Source organism: Gallus gallus, chromosome 10 (assembly GCF_016699485.2).
Source record: "Gallus gallus isolate bGalGal1 chromosome 10, bGalGal1.mat.broiler.GRCg7b, whole genome shotgun sequence".
Taxonomy (NCBI): Eukaryota; Metazoa; Chordata; class Aves; order Galliformes; family Phasianidae; genus Gallus; species Gallus gallus.
Window position 1 is genome coordinate 7,918,855 of NC_052541.1, and position 20,719 is coordinate 7,939,573.

General features: G+C 38.3%; 1 protein-coding gene across 3 annotated transcripts in view; it reads left to right on the forward strand.

Moving 5' to 3' along the window:
• PRTG (protogenin) overlaps nucleotides 1–20,539 on the forward strand; it is a 100,251-nt gene extending 79,712 nt beyond the window's left edge. For 2 of the 3 annotated variants that reach the window (XM_040706297.2, XM_025153830.3), the window contains 9 exons: nucleotides 3,268–3,363; nucleotides 3,801–3,987; nucleotides 5,615–5,742; nucleotides 6,514–6,684; nucleotides 9,936–10,118; nucleotides 11,273–11,393; nucleotides 12,333–12,498; nucleotides 13,333–13,437; nucleotides 14,472–20,539. In XM_040706297.2, coding sequence (XP_040562231.1) covers nucleotides 3,268–3,363; nucleotides 3,801–3,987; nucleotides 5,615–5,742; nucleotides 6,514–6,684; nucleotides 9,936–10,118; nucleotides 11,273–11,393; nucleotides 12,333–12,498; nucleotides 13,333–13,437; nucleotides 14,472–14,861 — 1,547 coding nt within the window. In that variant the 3' untranslated portion in view covers nucleotides 14,862–20,539. The remainder of the gene's footprint in view (nucleotides 1–3,267; nucleotides 3,364–3,800; nucleotides 3,988–5,614; nucleotides 5,743–6,513; nucleotides 6,685–9,935; nucleotides 10,119–11,272; nucleotides 11,394–12,332; nucleotides 12,499–13,332; nucleotides 13,438–14,471) is intronic. The other variant, NM_001030548.6, reaches the window with a different exon arrangement.
• Nucleotides 20,540–20,719: the final 180 nt, after the last annotated feature.

Consider the following 20,719-nt stretch of genomic DNA (forward strand, 5'->3'; position numbering starts at 1 on the left):
CTCAGCTATTCTTCACCTCACAGTGAAGACGATCAGTTCTGGGTGACCACTTTCAAAAGGCATGGAGTTTTTGAAGGTGCTCAGCAGGATGATAAATTGCTGTGTCTGTCAGCTTTCGTCTTGCGGAAATGCAGCAGGGGTCTCTTCTGCAGGAACTTGTAAAGAAAAAGGTACAGACTGTGTGACCCTGGGCTGGTTGGATGCCACCTGTCTGTATGGAATCTCTTCAAGGATCTGCTAAATAGGACTCGAGTTGAAGTTTCTTCTATGAATGGATGGGAAAATAGATTATTGCATAGGTTGCTCCAGAAGTAATGTCTTCTATTTATTTCCCTGGAAATGATAACAGATACAAAGAGCACAATAACACTGTTTGATAGAGAAAATTCTCAGCTACAAAATACTGTTTTACAACACAGTCAACACCATTAGCTGTGCACTTTTGCCAGCAATGAACAAGAGCCTGCATGCTGCAATCATAAAAATCTGCACCAGTGGAGGTGACTGACTGTTCCACTGCTTTTATGATGGTGTTGATGCTAGAAAGATGTTGCCCACACAGTCCATCTGTCATTGGCCTGAACAGATGGAAATCAAAAAGTGCCAAACCTGGACTGTACAGTGGGTGTGGTAGGACAGTCCAGCCAAGACCGGCAGTGTGCTCCACAGTCTTCAAACTGGTATGGAACCTGGTGTTATCATGTTGCAGGAGGAGCATGATTCTCTCGCCTGACCCTGTAAGTTGGAGCCTTCAGTTTAGTCATCCTGATGAAGTGATAAGAGCTGATGTCTTGACCAGGTTCCAAGAAATCCAGAAGGGTCACCCCTTTCCTGTCCTGAAAGGCAGTGCACATCACTTCACCCGCTGAGGGCTGTGTCTTGAACTTTTTCTTCAGTGGGCAGTTCACGTGTTGCCATTTCACAGACTGCTGTTTTGATTCCAGCTCGTTGTGGTGACACCACATCTTGTCACGGGTAATGATGCAATCCAGAAAACTGTCACCTTGAGCCTCGTGTTGGTCCTGGCAAACTTGCGTACTCCTGTGTAGCACCTGTGGGACCCACCGGGCACAAACTTTGCAATATTTCAACCTTGTCACCCTTGTTTTTAATGCATTAAATCTGGTACTCAGCTCCACACACAGTTCTCTGGTCGTAATCCGCTGATTGGTGCAGATGAGCTGATAGAGACACTCCTCATTTCATGGTGTGACAACTGTGCGTAGCAATCTGAAACATGGCTTGTCTTCCACATTGCTGTCCCCACTGCTGCAACACACCACCCGCTGCCTCACTGCGCTCATGTCCTCTTTGGTCTCCATAAATATTCAGCAACTGTTGATGAACGTCATTGGGTGCCATTTTTTCTACATGAAGTTCAATTCCACCCCTTTGCTTTATCCTCACTTCCATGCCATCCACCCTTTTGTCAGACTGCTGCCCTCAGTCATGTGGTAAATACACGAAATCCTACCACAGGTTAAGCAGGAAGCCTAAGGAGGTATATAATTCTGATTTTCTCTTATGTGATTGCAGTTTTGTTGACTTGGAGTAACTGACTTCATCTACTGTTAGACTGACATTATAAAGTGAAAACAGACTTCAAAGCAAAAAAACAATTCTAGTCTGGTTTTTTTTTATGACATTTTTCTGTTTATATTGATTTCTTGTAACATGGAAGTCTATTTGAAAACTGGGAACGGGCTTTTTTTGCTTATTCTCCTGTTAACATTAAAGACATCCAAGAAGTAAATCCAATTTTAACACCCCCTTTTTCATTACCACCTATACTTAGATTTCAGTAAAATAGTATTTTAAAATGAACGTAAAATGTATCCAGTGATATTGCATTAAAACTGATGGCAGCAACTGCATCACAGAAAGACTGCCTATTTCAAAATAAGCATGAAAACATTTTACAAAATGCATTACTCTGAAGTCACTATGCTATTTGTACAGGATAAACTTGAGATTTGTTGATTGCACTGCTGCTGCAGAGACTGCAGAGGGAGCTAACGGGCTGATGTAAGCAGAAGTCCTATTTGCGGTGAAAAAATGTCAGGAAAGTGTGTTCCTGTTTGTTTTGTGAGAGAGGCCATGTCCAATCTCAGGTAAAATGAGAAACAGGAGAGTTTGTTTTGAAAAGGGATAATTTTATGGACACCAGGACAGTTATGTAACATCTGTCCACCTTCTTAGAATATGAATGGAAAGAAGTACTTTCAGTAGTCATAACAACGGAAGAGGAAAATTATATGTATATAACTGCTGTTTTAAAGTTTAGCTGAACCCAGAAGAGCTCATATGTGCTACTGCTTTGGAAATCATCCATTGTACAGGTGAGATTTGTTAAATATTAAGGCTGCAGAGAAGCTGGCTCTGACAGCACAGCCGTTCTGGTGGTTTGAACTTAAAGCTATGAAAAGCTGAAGATCCATTTCTTAACTCTGTAGTATTTTATTTATTTGGATCAAGGCTGGTGTATCATTAACAAAACCGAGAAGAGCAGCAAACTGCAATGTGAGAACTCACAGACGTGGCCAGAGCAGCAGCAAACTGTAATATGAGGACCCAAAGACATGGCTAGAGAAAGGCAAGCAGGGAGACCATTCAAGCCAGGAGCAGTGACCCTCTATGAATGACAGAGTCAGCTTTCAGGAGAACGTGGAAGTGGTAGTTTTAAGTCAAAGGCGTTATTGACAATGACTTGTTTCATGGTATTATGTATCCTCTAGGAAGCTTGAACCAAAACTTTTCCCACTTTGTTGCTGGAACCAGTCTTCCTGTGTTTGTCTTTCTTGCTCTGCTTCATTCCAGCCTGTTTATCCAGAAATAAATGTTGGTTTCTGTGGGCCTCATGCTATTTGTTTCAACAGATCTCTGAAATTCCCTGAAAACATTTTCAATATGCTAAATAATACTACTTTTAAAAAATCTAGGTCTGTAGCTGTGAAGGTGTGAGTTTGTTTAAACCAGAAATGTGATATTTATCTTCCTCCCACTGATTGCTATTAGAAAATTCTGTTTCAGGTTATTGGAAGCAAGACTGGTATATGTGACTGATCCCAGTACAGTCTAGACAAAAGATTCATGAAAATCCACAGGGCTGGATAAGAAAAGGCATTCGTCCACACATCCACCCTGTTTATCAGTCCAGATTGTAGCAGTCAAGTTTTGATCTGAACATGCAGAACATTCGAGTTATCTCACTACCAGAAAATCCTTATTTTATACTTAAATCTAATTATTCATTTTCTGTTTGTGCAGATCCTAGAAGAAAGTATCATGTAAGGCTGCTGGCATATAACAATATGGAAGAAGGTTATCAAGCAGACCAAACAGTCAGCACTCCAGGATGTGTCTGTAAGTGTTGTTGATGCATGAAGAATCTATTAAGATCTGAGCTGTTTCAGGATCCTAGCAGCTTTTGATTTTAACCTATAAGTAATCAATTAAACGTAAAATAGAGAGACAGAAAGATCCTGTCTATGATAAGTACTATCCTAGTCAGAAATATTCTCCTGTTTCTCCAAGCTTCAGCTGAGTAAACAAGATGAGCTACCAAATGCATCTTCCTTCCTTGCTGCATTGTCTGTGTCATTGTCACATTGTCTGTGATATATGATATATCTTATCAGTTCAGTAGCTTGAACAAGAATGCTGGGTATAAATAACAGGTAATAATACTGGGTAGGAGCAGATTTGAATCTAAACCTGTGGGTCCAGACCTGTCTCTTAACCTTACCAGTATCTGTATATGGTTCATTAAATAATCTGTGCTTCTTTTTCCTTTTGAAAAGCTGTCCGTGATCGCATGGTGCCACCACCACCACCCCCTCACCATCTCTATGCTAAAGCTAACACTTCATCTTCTATCTACCTTCACTGGGGAAAGCCTGCCTTTACATCTGCACAGGTCATTAATTACACAATCCGCTGCAACCCAGTAGGACTGCAGAATGCATCTCTGGTTCTGTACCTTCAAACGTAAGTGCAGTGCTATTGCATTTTGAGTTCTCATTTCTGGATCCAGTTTCCAGTCTTTCTGCCCTCTCTTAATTTTCTTTATGGAGGATAACAGTTGTTACAAAGGACTGTGTGATTTTCCCAGTGTCTGCTAGTTCTGTTTCTTTGGTTATGTAAGATGTGACTGTAGAACACATTAGTGCTCTGCCTATCATCCGTCACTGGACAAGGTCTTGAATTTTTAACAGCTTTATTTAGCTAAGTTGAATTTATTGTTAAGCTCTTCTTCAACCAACATAATTATTTATTTTATAGGTAGCATCTCTGGTCAAAAATGGGTCTTAGTGCAGTGTCTGATATTAAGACTGGAAACAAAAGCTATTCAGTTTTGATGGGTTGAGCACATCGTGCTCCTAATTATGTGGTATCAGGAGAAAGCTGAGCAGGACTTACAGCTTGCTCTTCAGAGAAGCAGTGCACGTATCACAGAGCAGTAAGACACAGAAGAAATTCTGCCTGAGCTCAGTGTTCAGCTCTGTGCCGAGGTAGTATGAGAGTAGAAGACTTTTGTCCACTGTGACTGTTTGCAGTGGTGGCCATGATATTGAGGGAATATGTGTGTAGCTTCCTCAATACTTGGGTTTGCTTGAGCCTTTTAAAGAAGATAAATGTGTTAAGAGAGAGCTTCCATTCTAACGTGGATGGTTTTCTCTTCGAAGAATACATCCTCTGCTGTTAACTCCTGAGTTAACAAGTAGATATAGTATATTCACCATGTAAAATTCTTGCTATGTAATATGGAGCATTGCAACAATTACTGCTATTGTGATAGGATGAAAGTATTGTAAGAATTGGTGACAGACCTTGTGCCTCTGAAGATGAAAATATTAAATCAGATTTAATAAAGTGAGATCTATTCTGTAATATCATCTTAGGATTCAATCTCAATGTAGGTACTATCACGCTGAATTAGGCCTAGTATGTGTGAAATAATTGTATTTCCCAGAATCAAAATAAAGCAGACTGCCTACAGTACACATAGTAAGTTGCAATATTATAATTAATGCAATAAATATTAAAATTAATATGTGTGACTACAATATGAGTAGGGAAGATTCATATTCCATAGAGATCACCTAAAAATGGGGGTGACAGAGGCCATAAATGTAAAGGGGAATTGCACACATTAGCCTATGATTGTACTATGATCTGAGACATAAAACTGAAAACAGATGATAGAACCAAGAGCGTGTGTCTTTTGAACTGTGCCTGTAGTTTGTGTTACTCCAGTTCAAAGCATAGTGTTGTGTGGACAGATATGGAAAGAGCTGGATTTGGGATACCTGCTGGCAAGTCTGGGCCACGATGTTCTTGGCCTGACTTGTAAATCAGTGAATCCAAACAACTTGTACAAAAACTTGAGCTTAAAACAATCAACGGCAAACGTAACATCTTCCAGAGCGCTCCAGGGTTGGTTCAGATATCTTTTTAGCTAGACAGTGGATGGACCACATATCTGAACTTAACTGGTTTGTCCTGTATGGAGCTGACAGTGGGAATCTACTCAAAGTGGCTAAGAGATATCATTTGAGATCTGGATCTTCAAGTCATTTCATGCTGTTATATTTCTTTTACTTTATCTGTACAGGTCAGAGACTCACATGTTAGTCCAGGGTCTTGAACCAAAAACCATGTATGAATTTGCAGTTCGGTTGCATGTGGACCAGCTCTCTAGTCCCTGGAGTCCAGTAGTCTATCATACTACCCTTCCAGAAGGTAAGGGCACTAAGAGAGAACCACAAGGTTCTGAAAAGTTCTGTATGCCAAATGACCTAAAAAACTGCTCATTAATTTGAAGCTATCTGTGGGAGAGAGAAAGACTTGATTCTAATGTACAGATAATGCTGTTCTCAGTGGAAGATAGAAGAATGTTCTCAGAAAAATCACTTTTTTCAAACTATGAAATTCTTTTTCAAAATCTGCCTTAAATCAGCAACCAGTTTTAAATAAAACGTGATATGTGTGCACCATTAGCAACCACTGGCATAACTTCAATAAAACATTTAAAATATGTATTGAAGAGCTATGGTTCATTTATAGGTATTGTGAAAGCATATTCTAAAATCCATCAGTTCTAGGAGCTGTACGACTATTACACGTGCACCACTGTTTGTAGTACTCTGGCTGTTGGTTTTGCTTACCTGCCAGTTTGATGGGTGAAAATTGAAAACTTCAGTTGCACATTTTCAGTATAACTGAGTCTCACATTCTCAGCGTGTTTGGAAGGTACCTTTTTGCAGGGGATTTTTTGCATTGTCGGTTACTGTTTTATTTTGGAGTTAAGCAGAAAAAACGTAGAACTTGTTTAAAAAAAAATGTAAGCTATTGGCCAGGTCAGAGTTAACCAGAGAGTTTCTGTTGAGGAGCATTAAATACATGTTTGTTTAGATGTTATCTGGAATGCAGCAATAGCCACTGGGTCTGCACAGCAGTTTAACTGCATGTAAATTAAGTTAGCCTAATAGTACTGTGTTACTGTTCTCACAGCACCATCTGGCCCTCCAGTAGGAGTGAAGGTGACTTTGATAGAAGATGATACTGCTTTGGTTTCCTGGAAGCCACCTGATGGTCCTGAAACAGTTGTTACACGATACACTATACTATATGCATCCAGGAAGTCTTGGATTGCTGGGGAATGGCAAGTGTTGCACAGAGAAGGTAAACTAAAATCATTGATGTATGACCTGGACTGACAGTGATGCTGCTCGTAGAGTGCTTCTTAACTTTCAAACCTCGTGGACTACAGTTAGAATTTAAATGTTCAGATAAAAGTTATAATTAGTTTATTATTGTTCCAAGAGTTGTGATGAAAACATGCTAAGAGCCAGTTAATACCTCAGAAGGTGAGGGGAGTGGGATTGTCTGTGTTGCTTTGGAGCTTAGTGTGCGCCTGTCTCGTAAATCATCATTGTTCTGTGATAAGTGATCGTGATGGTTCTATTTTGTAATAGTACTCTTTCAAATCTGAAGTCTCTGAGATGTCTTGCTTTTCAGAAGTAAATTTTAAAATGCGGTTGTGTGGCTTTATATGTTTCTTCTGATCCCTGCCAATCCAGTTAACTGAGTTTGCTTAATGAACTTTACCCTACTCCTAGTAAATAGCTGTGCAAATTGAATTTAACTCTCTGGCTCTCTTGTAATGCTGAACTCCAGCTAGCTGATTTATCAGTAATTCAGGTATAGTAACAGTCATATGAACTGTAGTCATATGTTTGTGACCACATGTAGATTTAGGTTTTATAGGTAATTTCCAGAATAATACTTCGATTTGAAGAGCTCCATCAAGAAAAGGTTTCTATTGTAGCCAGGAAAAAAAGGCATTTACTCTTAGATTGGTATTCAAAATAGGCAGAAGCCATTAAGAATAGATAATGTTTAAATAATATATTAAACTAAGGAAGGAAGCTCAATGTTACGGGGTAAAGTCATATGTTGAGTAGCGTAAGAAAGAGGGTTGCCTAGGAATAGTTATATTTTGTTTTTCTGTTGTTGTTTCATGGCTGAAAGCTTACTTGTCACCAGAGAGTGATGCTTTAAATTTTCTGTATAGAAGAATATACAAAACTTAATGACTTTTGAAGTGTACTCATGAAGGACAGTTATTTTTTCCATCATCGAGACTGAGCTGTTTTAATGGAAAACTGGTGGTTGTCCCATGAGCTGCTCCTGAAAAGAGGATGGAGAACCAACAGCCATTTTGAAAAGTGGCAGTCCCTCTTTGTCTTTGCTGGAGCAGAGTAGTGTTTTTCAGGTTGACCTAAAATAGAAATCATGTGAAACTACTGTGAAAAACAGCAGTGAAATGACTATTAACCCTGAGCAAAAGTTATGAGATAGTTTGTGAAATATTCACAAACTGTACCGGTGAGAGGAAGATTGAATGTGTGGGTTTTATGTTACTAAAAGCTGCAAAGAAAGGGTGATATAAAGCTGTTACATTCACCAACTTATCCAGCCACAGGGATGGGTCAGTTAAAATGCAGACAAGGGACTGAGAATCATTGGCACCTCTCAGTATCCGCTCCTCTGTATCCACACCCACTGCCTGCACTCTGGGAGTCTCCAAGACACACACAGTGCTGATACCATAGATACTTGAAATGAGAGGGATCTCAGTAACAATTAACATTTGCATGTGTTCCTGTACTGAACGTGTTGGAGGGAATGAACAAACGGAGAGCTAGAAATCTCAGTGCATTACTGTGTTCGTCAGCGTTCGTGGCTAATTTTGTAGTTGGATACATTTGGATTTGAGACATGGCATGGAATTCAGGCATCTTGATGTGTCAGGAGAATCTGTAGTACTCTTAGCTCAAGTACAGATGTGAGATGTGAAAGACAATGATAATGTAAAGGGAAGACTGGGCAAATACTCCTTTGACAGCCCTTTCACAGATAATTCCGGGTTGAAGCAGGGTGCTGCTTTTTTAGATGTGTTTGTTTTGTCAGGATCAGCTAATCCTATACAGTAAACAGCACTGTTTTGTCTTGACACTAAACTTCTGGAGAAAATTTGTGAAATGTTAACCCCATTCATTTCCCATACCTCCAAAGACACCCAAAACAAACAAAGTAACTAATGAAAAGAGAGCAAAAAGAAAAAGAAACCCACAAAGCAATGGTATCACCTACAAAAGCCCTAGCATAGGCTTCAGTTTATGCCTGAAAAATTCCACCAATCCACCGGCTTAATAAAACAACAAAACAAAACCATCACCGACAAAAAACCTCCAGTTTGATCAAGCTTGTATTAGACGTGGCAGAATTAAGATACAGCTGCAGTTTGTTGCTGATCTGTGATGTGAGTTATCTTCCAGCCACTTCCCCCTCTCTTCCTTAGTTCTTTTCAAGTGGATCAGAAGTTACAGCCTTTACACACTTGCTGTGCAGTAAATCAGTACAAAGTGCTTACTTGCTTTAGCAGTGCAGCAGATTTGAAAGGAGACGGTGGGAAAGAGCCTCTAATATTGAAACATGACCTTTCACCCTTGCTGGTGCTAAATATTACAGCTCCTTTGGTTACAGATACCTCACGTTTTACTTCAAATGCTTTCAGCTGGTGGGTGTTTCTTTTATGGAAGAGTTGAAGTAGCTTTTGAAGTAGGTTCTCCTTTGCCAGATGTACAGTCTTTTCTGACAACAAAACAACCTTATATTTCATATGATCCTGTGATACTATAAATTCTGACTTCTGAAACTGATTTGAAAGGTTGAAATTTAGATTTAAGTCTGAGAAAGTGAATGGAATATATGAAAGAGAACAGGGGATAGATTTGGTCTTGTAACTGCCACTGTTTGGGGAAGAAAAAACCATATGCTTCTATGGCAGTAAGTAACAGGCATTTTAGAAAGCAATCATAATTTAAAGCAGCAGTCTGTAGTTCCTGGACAGCCAAAACTCTCACTGACTTTGATAGGAGTATTGCCTGTCTTAGGACAACGCAAGTGAATCCTGTTTACATTCTTAATCTATTTCTTCTGCCTGTCGTGATTTTAGGAAATGAATCCTTAAAATGTGAGAAAGATGTTTTCTGTAAGAATTTAGTAGCACAGATTAGATGCATAGTAATCAAGGAAGCCTGCATGTGTCTAAATAGGGTTTAATTTCATTTAAAAGCATGGTGTAATGTACTTTTCCAAGTCTGTCCCGTTCATTTTACCAAACAGACTTGAAATTTGTTAAGCTGAACATGAATTATGTTGATATGATGACTTTTATTGATATTCACAGTACAGTGCCATTTCATCTAGGAGGCATATGAATTAGTATATGAGGGATGTCTAGTCTTCTGCTTTCTGTGGCTGAAAATCTGGCTAAAAACTGGAGCATCTCCTTGGAGGCACCATCGTAAAGAAATCTCAGTTTGTTCCCATTGTTTAACTGGAACTGTATATTAATATTTTCACAGGAGCAATGACTATGGCTTTGCTGGAAAATCTTGTAGCAGGAAACGTCTACTTGGTCAAAATAGCAGCCTCCAATGAAGTGGGAGAAGGACCCTTCTCAAACGTGGTGGAACTTGCTGTCCTGCCAAAGGAGACATCAGAGTCTAATCAGAGGCCTAAACGCTTGGATTCAGGAGATTCCACAGGTCAGTAGCAATGTTCTCATTACTTCCATCACAAGTACCAGAAAAAAAGATCCCTGTTAATTTTCACTTGCAACTACTTTCTGGATAAACCATTCTGGTTTTTTTTGTGAGGTGCTCCGAACAGTGTAGCATTTTCTTTCTAAATGAAACTATCTTGGAATTTCTGTCTCAGTGCAACTCAGAACTGGTTTAATTCCTCACAAGCTGGAAGTTTGCTTGTCAAATGGGCATATGTAACTATTTTGAATTTTCTAACTTTGCTGAGGCATTTCCTCCAAGTCCTTTATTTGGCTCGAGATGCCAATAGCACTGAGACAGTTAGAACCAGACAGCCCAGCAGAGATTAGATGGCATCTCAAATGAATCTGTTGAAATTTGCTGGCTCCTAGAATTCCAGCAACCTAAATCAACCTGTCAGCCAGTGATATACTAGCATATGGTTTCACCAAAGAATTCAGCCTCACCTGCAGCTCTTTAAGGAACAATATGTGCTGCCTTGGGGAAATCAAGGCAAGTTTTGTGGTTTCTCTATATAACTATAGAAGAATAACTGGCCTTGTCTGTCACAGAATGGGATTTGTCATGGTGACTTCTCAGAGATTTTAAAGACGTTTGTGAGACCAGAGCTAGTAATTATTCAGGTATATGAAACTTTTAACCTTTCCTCACCGTTATGCACTGAATTGTGATTCGCGCAGGGATTTTTCTTGCTCAGGTTTTTTCCCTTTCTGAAATTCAGTTGTATTTCAGGCCTGAATAACCACAATCATGCACTCAGGATTAGGTTAACAGATGTGATGTCAAAGCATAAAAACTTTCCAGGTGACAGTGGCTGGAATTCTCCAAGCCTTTTCTGCTTGTGATCCAGTAGGAAGGGGTTGGGGCTGGGCTTCTTTGCTCTGTGCTGTAGATCACTAAAGAGACCGTAGTGTGGGGCGTTCCCTTCTTCCCCTCCCACATCATTGCTGCATACACTCCTTTATTTGGGTTACAGGTTTTTTCTTCAGAAGTGTCAAAATGTATGACAGAGAAGGTCTGGAAATCTCATTTTTCTGTGTGATTGTGAATGTAATTCTGTTCATTCATTTCCTGACAGGGCACAGGAGGTAATTCTTCCAACTTTCTGAGCCTTTTAATGTTCTTTTTTACTATAGCTTATTCTGACTATTACCATCTGGACCAAAAATCAATGACTGGCATTGTTGTTGGGGTTTGCATAGCCTTGACCTGCATCCTTATCTGCATCCTGATCTTAATTTATCGCAGTAAAGCCAGGTAGGTTTTTGTTCTTGAAGTGTGAGCTCTTTTTGAACACCCTGTTTGTATGTGAGCACAAGTCACTTAAGACATGCATTCTTCTCCAAGAGTGCTAAGTTCTTTGAAGCACTTTGTCTTTCCACGTCTTCCCAGAGAAAGTGGAAGCAAAGCCTCTCCTTATGTTGGCTCTTTCTACTCTGCTTGAGGCCCTTCTACAATGAAAAGATGGAAGAACCCACAGAGGGAGTCAGTAATGCTTTGAAAACTAAATACAAGGCATCTTTCCAAATAAAAGAGCCTTTTGAGTCAGATAAACATGCTGTTTTACGTCACCTGTTCCTCATGCTTAAACCTGCAGTCTGTCCAGATCTGGTTTGCAAGGCTTTAACCCGTTAGTGCTGCTGAATGAGAAGAATTTTGCCATGAAGCAGATTTGTAAGGCAGTTTCACTGCACTGGTGCAAGCCACCATCTGTTTTCCTTGTCACTAGCTGCTGTGAGGCCTGACCTGGCCCTAGTGAGTTTTTCCATAACTGTAGGATCAGAACAAATACAAATTACTAAAAATATGTATTTTAAAAACTGTCTGAAAGTATATTTTAGTAATGGGTTTTTTAGCACACACTCAGAAGAAAATATGGTTTGAGAGAGAGTCTCTGGGTAGCATGGTAGCTTTGAAGGTCTTACTGTCAATAGTGGTTACTTCACCCAAGTAATGTTAGTAACTGTGAGAATTCCTTTCTGCTTGTAGCCTGTGCATGATTAACTGGAAGCAGATGTTATTTTTGTCACAAGCAATAACATTTAAATTTCATGAGAATTGGGAGTATCGCATAACAAAATGTAGATGCTAAGAATATACCAATGTTGCTTGATTAATAATAGCCTTGAATTTTATCCTTGATTCTATGTATTTTCTTCCTATGGGTCAATTTTATTCCTACTTAACATTGTGTAGGAAAACATCTGCTCCTAAACCTGTGCAGCAAAGCACTGACCAGCTGTCACATACCAACATCTCATTAGCCAGTGCTAATGAGGTGGAGAAGAGCATTGATGGAATCGCAGAGAATGCAGAATCCTTATTGCCAATGATAGTGGGAAACAGCTTCATTGATGCTAAGGTACTGTGAGCTTTATTTACTACCAAAACGTTACAGCATTTGAGTCTTTATCAAAATTAAAATATATACACTACGAATCCACAGTAGCTTTTTTCTAATAGGACAAGCACAGGTGTGGCTGGCAATCCAGGAGCAAATTCTCAAGACTCATTTTAAGCTTCAGCTAGAGATTTAATACATTTGTCTTAAACTGCACTCTGCAGATTGCCAATTTTGGTTCTGGCACACTGTCAGAGGATAGAAGGCCCATCAGCTTAGGGGTAGTGGGATGCCTTTGCTGGTCTGGAGCTTCTATTCTAAAACCAGGAGATACACGAGTGTCCTTTTCGGCTTCTAGTTAAAGTCAGTGCCGATGTACAATCTAGTTAAGTGAGACGTTAAGGAGGTATTAAATATCTTCCTGTATTTTTACTGGTAGAGCAGTTACATTTGTCAAATTATAGGTTAATCTTGATGGCAGGAAGTGTCAGTGGATGTGTAGAATCTCTTGGAGATTATTTTCACATACAGATGTACTGATTTAAGGCATATTCCATACGTACTGCAAACTTGATTTGAGCTGTTCTTTGAAGAATTAGGCAAGAGCTGAAAAACAATGGAAGTTGAGCACAGTGCAGACACACACACTGTGAATGGTCCCACTCTGAAGAGTAGAATAGGAGCAGTGACTGGAATTGTTTGCTCTATATTTGTGGTATCATATCTGTGAGTTCAGCCTGTGAGTTTGCCAGATTCAGTGGAATAGGTACTAATAGAGACATATTTTCAAATATCTTAGAAATTAATTCTGCTAAAGTAAATGTCTATCTCTCTCTCTCTCTCTTTTCTTTGTAGGGGGGATCCGATCTTATTATTAACAGCTATGGGCCTGTCACAAAGGCCAACTGCAAGAAGAGGTGGCTGTTCTTCCAGGATACTAAGAAGATGAAGACTGAGGAGGTAATTGGTCTAATGTGCAGAGATACGCAGTCTTTACTACCCTCTGTTTGCAAAGGAATTTAAGGAGTTTTCTGTGTGTTGAAAAGAGTTAGTGGTCCAATTTTTAATGGAATAGTTTTACTTCTGTTAAGGTTGATGGTGTTCTACCTTGTAGCAAAGTCATGTGGACTTTTCATTTTCTGTCCCAAGTTGTCAAATATTTTAACTCTTTTCAGTCTACTGATAATTTTCTTGCCTGTTCTCTTTTGTGAGCAGACAGATTTCTGTATACTGTCTGTGCAAAGCATTTACAGTTCACCTGCAGAGACTTTGCATAAATGCAAATGAAGCATAAACATCTAAAAAATCCCCTGCTATCTTGACAGCTAAAACCTTATGTTTGCCGAACAAATGAGAAATCTATCCAAAGTACTGAAGAAATGTAGAATCTGAGCTATAACTGCCTTGATTCTAAAGCTGTTGTCCTGGTTGAACGTGCTAATTGAATTAGAAAAATGTCTGTTCAAAACTGAAATGTTAAACCAAATTCTGAACATGATAGTGAAAATTCGCACATATGGAACATCTAGCTTATTTTTATAGAATACTAAATTGTATTGTGCTTCTGTATCCTTAAGAAATAATAAAGCTAGAGCAGCTGTAGATTTCTGATGTTCCTGTGAGCAAAATACTTGCTATGACCCAAGAAGTAATGCTTAAGTAATATGCATGAAGGGATGGGAAACATCTCTACCAAATATATTTAAAAACAACAACAACAACAAAAAAAACTATTGAGATCTTTCCAGTGAAATCATCTTTGATAAGCCATGCTTATCAAGAGGAGATTGTACCATTTAGTATGGGACAGAAAAGAGTGAGCAAGGCTTGAAACTGATTCTTCATCTCCTGTAGCAAAGCCTGGATTGTTGTTCCATTCAAGTGCTGTTGGAAGCACTCTGGTTGAATAGGAGCTAGGAATTGCAGTAAAAATTGAGGTTATTTAATAGCTTTTCAGAGGCTGAACAACCTTTTCCTCTCTGCTTTTTATATAGCCTCAGAGAAGATTTGTCCAAGCAGTGTGTCTTTATCAGCCAGGTACCACTGTGCTGATAAGTGAGGATGATTCCCCCAGCTCTCCTGGCCAACAGTCTAACTTCCAGGTGCCGTTCAGTATTGCTGCTGATACAGAGCATTCAGCCAACAGTGAGGGAAGTCATGAGACTGGTGACTCTGGAAGATTTTCACATGAGTCCAATGATGAGCTACACCTCTCCTCTGTAACAAGTGCCACTCCTTGTGCTACCAGTCATTTTGTAAGCAGTGACTTGGGTAAGAATGTGATGAATTCTACCATAAGTGACAGCAAAGAATCTCCGCTGCTGTTTGCTACTGACCAGCCTGCTACCTCACCTCTTCAGATACACTCTGCAGTGCAAAACTGACACCCTTAGGACCACATCATACATTCTTACAGTGTATGTCTGTTCGAAGGACAATGAACAGGGAGCCAAAGTTATATTGTGGAAAGCTTGACTAACTCAACAGGTGATCCCATATTTCTGTTGAATGGGTTTTGTTTTTTTGTTTGTTTAACTCATTCATTTTGAATGTTCGATGGTCAACAAATGTGAAAGGACAGAGAAGATTTCTGACTAGAGTTGAAAATATGTCACTGGAGCAAAGGGAAGTCTTTTGGCTCTTTTGCTGACTATCTACCTCAGTTTGCCGAGAGGTGAACTCTGAAAGACAACTGCTTTACCTCGTTTGTGTTCTATTTGGTCTCAGCTATGGAACTGATGATACTTCCTAGTAGTGTTTTAGGTTTCTTTTTTTTTTCCCCAGTTGCGTATAGAATGCGTGTGTTTGTGTGTGTGTGTATGCTCAGTAATCAGGGAGTTGTATAGGTAGATGAACAAGATTGTTTAGCTGAAGCTCTGTCTTTAAAAAGAAGGATATCTCAGAATAGAAAATGTAATGTTTTAATGTGGCGGATCTAAACAGTGTTCAAAAATGCAGAAACTGGAGTTGGTGCTTCCATTTGTACAGCCACATGGAATCTTTTGTACCTCTTGATTTCTCATAGCTCCAGGAAGCCTAGGACAGTGCCTTTCCCCAGAAACTTGTGCCAACGACTGCTGACAGGATGTATCCTTACAGCACTAGGGCACATTGAGTTCCCCACGGTGACAAATACTGTCAATTTATTGACAATTAATGCTAAAAAGCATGGCAAAATGAAGAAGTATTCAGTATGTCCAAGCAGTATGACTCTGCCTAAGAGATATGGAATAGATGATAATGCTGAGTACTCTGGTGTTGCAGTACTTCTTAGCAATGGTGCCTTGCATTATATATAATGAAATTACTGATTTGCCTTATCCCTTTTTAGTATTTATAAAATTGCTTTGGATTTTGGAAAGATGCCTTAAATGCTTCTTAGATGTAAACTGCATTATCAGCTCATAGTTTGCTTTTTACCCAGCTTTGAATGCTGATAAGCACTGCTAGCATCATGGTATGTCTCAGAACTGTTTTTGGGATGCAACCCTGCTCCTCGCCTTTGCCTAGTATGCTGTTAGACAGGAATTTTAGCTCAGGGAGTGACATAAGCCCATCTAAAACTCTACTATGAGAAATAAGAAGCCAGAGCTTTAGTTGAAGAGTCTGTTGAAGGACACAAGTAGTGCTATTGCCTTGAACCCATACAATTCCTGTTTTATACTACCTCTTTTAAAAGTTATTCTAGTGTGTTGTGGTGCTTGTTTTTTTGTTCATTTGTTTGTTTTTCCTGTACTCAGGGAACAGTTTGTTACTTTGAGCTGCCTCATGAAAATGTGGAGCAAACTGACAGGGTATCATGTTTTATTTCTTAATGGGGGTGGGAGGAGGAGAGAGAGAGAGAAAGAGAGGAGGTTGGATTCATCCAATGTTATAAACTTGCCTATATAACTATCCAGTCCTCTTCTCTGCTTTCCTCATTTTACTTAAAAAAAAAAAAAAAAAAAGAAAAAAGAAAAAAAAAAGTTTAAAATGTAATATTGTGAGAAAGCAACCATGGGAGCTCCTGGCTCTATTCAAGTCTGGTGGAACTCCTCTGACTTTAAGGTAGGCCCGGCTGACTTTTGTATTGTTCTATATGTATCAAAAGGTGGTCAGAAAGTTATCAGTAAGCCCTGCTGTTCTATACATTTTATTCTCACAGATCATCCTGTAGTTACTGTAGTTCTTAAGCTTGTAACTGTTCGCTAGTTCAGAATCAGAAAAGTACCTATTCATCTTTTCATAACTGTGTTGACTTAAAGGCTTTTAAAATAATCTTGTACCAAAGAATTTTCCGTAGAAGAAAAGGAAGCTGCATATTTTCCTATAATAGTTGAACTAGTTAAAAGCTATAGGTTTGGAGAGCTGAGTACATTTTATTGTATAAGTAGTTACTAACAAGAAAAAACCCAACAGTAGGGCTTCTACTGATTGTAACAGTTGGTTGCATAGACGAGTTGTATGCTTCTACAGTTTTAACTACCTTGTTGTTACAAGAGCCTTTAAAGAAAATTATAATAATACCAGCAGATATCTCCAAAGACTTCCAAGTGTAATTTTTTTCTTCAGCATGTAGTTGATCAACAGTACAGTATTAAAAAAAAAAAAAAAAAATCGAACAGTTTTTTCTACTTGCTGAAGAAAAAGAAAACGTTTTCACCAAAGATTTATTTTTTATCTCATCAGGCAGAATGTTTAGTGTAGAGCAGAGTACTGTTTCTAGTTAGGTAAAGTGTGGATTAACTGAAACTAGATTAAGAATGTGTAATTGTAGCATGAAGTTTCACACTTCATCTTTCAGAGTAGCCTCTTTTGTTAGTTGCATTCAGAAAGAGCTGATATGCAGATGGTAACTATTTGCTTCTCCAAAGACTTGTTTGCTGTAAGTACTGATAATCTGTTGTAATTTTATAACCTTCATTACAGGCAAATACTTTAAATTCTAAGCTTTTTCATCCAAAAACTCGTTCTGTAGTTTAATGCATGGAGAATTTGAGAGGAATAGACTTCATATAAAATTTGCCAGTCTAATATAAAAGTCAGCAGCCAAAGAGATCAAAATATTTGATTTACTGGAGTAGAATGCATCCAGAATTCTGATAAACTTTATTGTGTTGTTTGTTTTTTTACTTAAGGTACTTTTTATCAGCAAATAAAGAAAACCAAAGATATTTAAGGTTACCTCAGCATATAGGCAAGCTTAGTTAGACATTAATTATTCTTTTACTTTATTTTTATGTTAACCAAATATAAGAAATTTCTCCAGAACTCAGCCTACATTCATATACTGTGTCACATTTATTAAGAATTTACAAATTTACTACAGAACAAAAAAATACAGTCTTCTCCAAATTCAGGTTCTATCATTAATCACAACATTTTGCAGGAGAATAGTTGTCTCGGTGTGAAGCACAGAGAACTCTAGAAAAACTGCATAGAAATTTATACTTTCTCTACTGAACTGAGTAGCAGTTCTTTGTGATTGTAACAGTGCAAAGTCAGCCTCAGCATTTAAATGCTCTGTGTTTTTGAAGCCAGAGTCTGCAAATATAGACATCAATTTGCTTAAAAGTTTATACTCGTTACGGTCTGAGGAAATCAGTTTTTCATAGATTTATTAATTCCATTTACCTAGAAAGAGCTGGCAGAACAGAGCAGACAAAACAAGTTACAGTTTTTCCAGTATTTTTTCTTGCTTATGTCTGTAGAAACTGAGTTCTGGAGAAAACACTATCATTTTTTAATTATGAATTAAGTATGTTCTGGAAGATGAACATAAATGTGGAATTTAGTGTTACACTGTGTGAACTGATTTTGTTGAAGCGTATTAAGAAGTAAAGAGCCATGGCTGGTGTAATGAGTGTATATGCAACCTTTGTACTTTACAAACAAATGAAAGATGTTACGGTTGATGTGGCTTGAAAAGTGTCAAAAACATGCAGAGAAAATCTTGACAGTGGTTTACCATGCTGTGTTTTCAAGTGAGGACAGTGATTGCCCTTCTGTTGTTACAGCAGTGCCTGCTCTGCAGGACCGGGATCCAAACCTAAATGCTGCAGCTGCCCACAGTTACACTTGTGTACTTTCTTCATGCTATACAAAGAACTTGCTATCTAGGAAAACTGGGAATGTGTATGTTGTGCACATTTTGGCCTGTAAGTAGGATTTTTTCTTAAAGCTCTGCTTTTGTAAGAGAAACTTGAAAAATTTACATATCATTTTAATAATTTCTTATATTAGCTGTGCATTTTCAGTGTAATTGGACTTTAACAGAAAGGAGTTTTGAGAAATTTCTGTACTTGTTTTTAATTAGATTTAATACTTCCTTCCATCTTTAATTTTATTCCCTTGCTGTAGAGTATGAGCTTATCCACATGCGGGTCCTTACCCTCTATCTTTTTAGGACAGTGGGAGAATTAAATTTGATTTCAGTATGTATGACAAACAAAAAAAGCTCCTTTTTTTTTTTTTTTCTTAAGATCTTCACAGTGCTATTATAAATATTTTTAAAGGAAGGAATTCTTACTCTATTAAAACTCCTATTGGCTTTTTTTTTTTTTGATAGGACAGCAAGTTACCAGATGCCAGTGGCCCAGGGTAGCTCTCCATACGTGCAGTGTTAGCCTTTAATAAAGAGTGAGTACTTTGAGTCAACTTAACTCTTAAATTGCAAGCTAAGCCAACTTCAAAGACTGCATTTGCTGCAACCTGAGCATACACAAGAATAGTTAGCACAGATCACTGAGTCTTAGTAACATGTTAATCTGAGCAAAAATCAAAGCTGTGAGACCAGAGCTCTCACTCATTTTGTTACCAAATGAAGTTCAGGCAGGGAAAAGTCCATCTCCTAGCATGGGGAACACTGTTTGGTTCTGTAGGGTACTCCATGTTTAGCACCAAATGAGAAGAGCTGTACAAGTGTAACTTTGGCAGTATTCCAGACAAACCAATTTACTGAGTGTTCAAACTGAAAGCTGAACTGCATCTAACAATTGTTAAAAGACAGACATAGTTCTTAGCCTGAACAATTGTTACATGCTTCTTAGTTGCTGAAAATGCAGCTTTGCTAATATCAGATAATTTTTAAAGCAGAGGAATTTGTCTGCAGGAAATATTGAGCGCCTTTCTCTAAAAACAAGTTAAAACTATACTATTTTTGTAACTGTTTCTTTTGGAACCTGTGTTTACAAAAAAAATTTTCCTTCAAAATGAGTCCGAAATGAAGTTGCATGTTAATAGAAGCCCATCTGAAAGGTACACAAATTCAGTTTGGCTCAAATTCTGCTCTCAGTTCTCTGCACTGCAGAGTAGGTTTATTTCTTTGGGACTTCTCTAGTTTTACGCCAAGACTGGTCCTAAATTGTTCAAAAGGGGTATAAACACGTGGTTAAAATTCTGCCGTGTTGGAAGACTCCAAGCTGAGTTCCTGGAGATTTTTAACTTTCCATGGTTACATATACCTACATTGCATCTGTCTGGTTTGTTTTCAGTAAGGACTGGCTGTATGTGAAAAACATATACAAAATATTGCTTTTTGGTTGTTTGGCTTCTTTGTTGTTGTTGTGTTTTTGTGTTTGGTTTTCGTTTTTGTTTTGTTTTTTTTTTTCATCCATTTGTAATGAATTGCCAGTGTAGGAGCCAGGTATGTATTTCATACTGTGGTGTTCTGGATCCTTTCACTCCGTGTGCCATTTTCTTCTAAGGGCAGCAATGGCTAACTGGCTAATGGAGGATGGAGCTGAATTGTATTAATTTTATATTTGTCTCAGGGGATCAGCTCCATGAATTCCATTGCATGAGGGAAGCTAATGTTTGCCCTGATTTGAATGTAACTTTTTAATATCTTTAAGAAATATATTTTGTTTAATAATGTGGATTTTTCTTTTTCTAGCATTCTAGTAAATGTTACCTAGTGTGTTGTTTCTTTTTTCCTCTTCAGGGTTGTTTATATATTACCCCAAGGTCATGCCAAAAATTAATAGAAGTTTAAATGCCAAATGTTTATGAAACTGCTGTCTAAATACTGATCGATTGCACAGTTGAAATAAAAGTTTTCCTTAGTAAAATGGTACTTGAAAAATATTTTATTTTTGTCATCTTTGACTAGTGGCTGAAACCAGGAAAATATAACACAGTTCCTTTTTTTAGGCTGAAGAGCTGCAGGGATTTAAAAGTCGAAAAATGAGGTGGAAAGTAAACTGGACATTGCTTATCGCCAAAACGTATAGAAGTTTCCCAAGTGTGTAGTTATATCCCATTT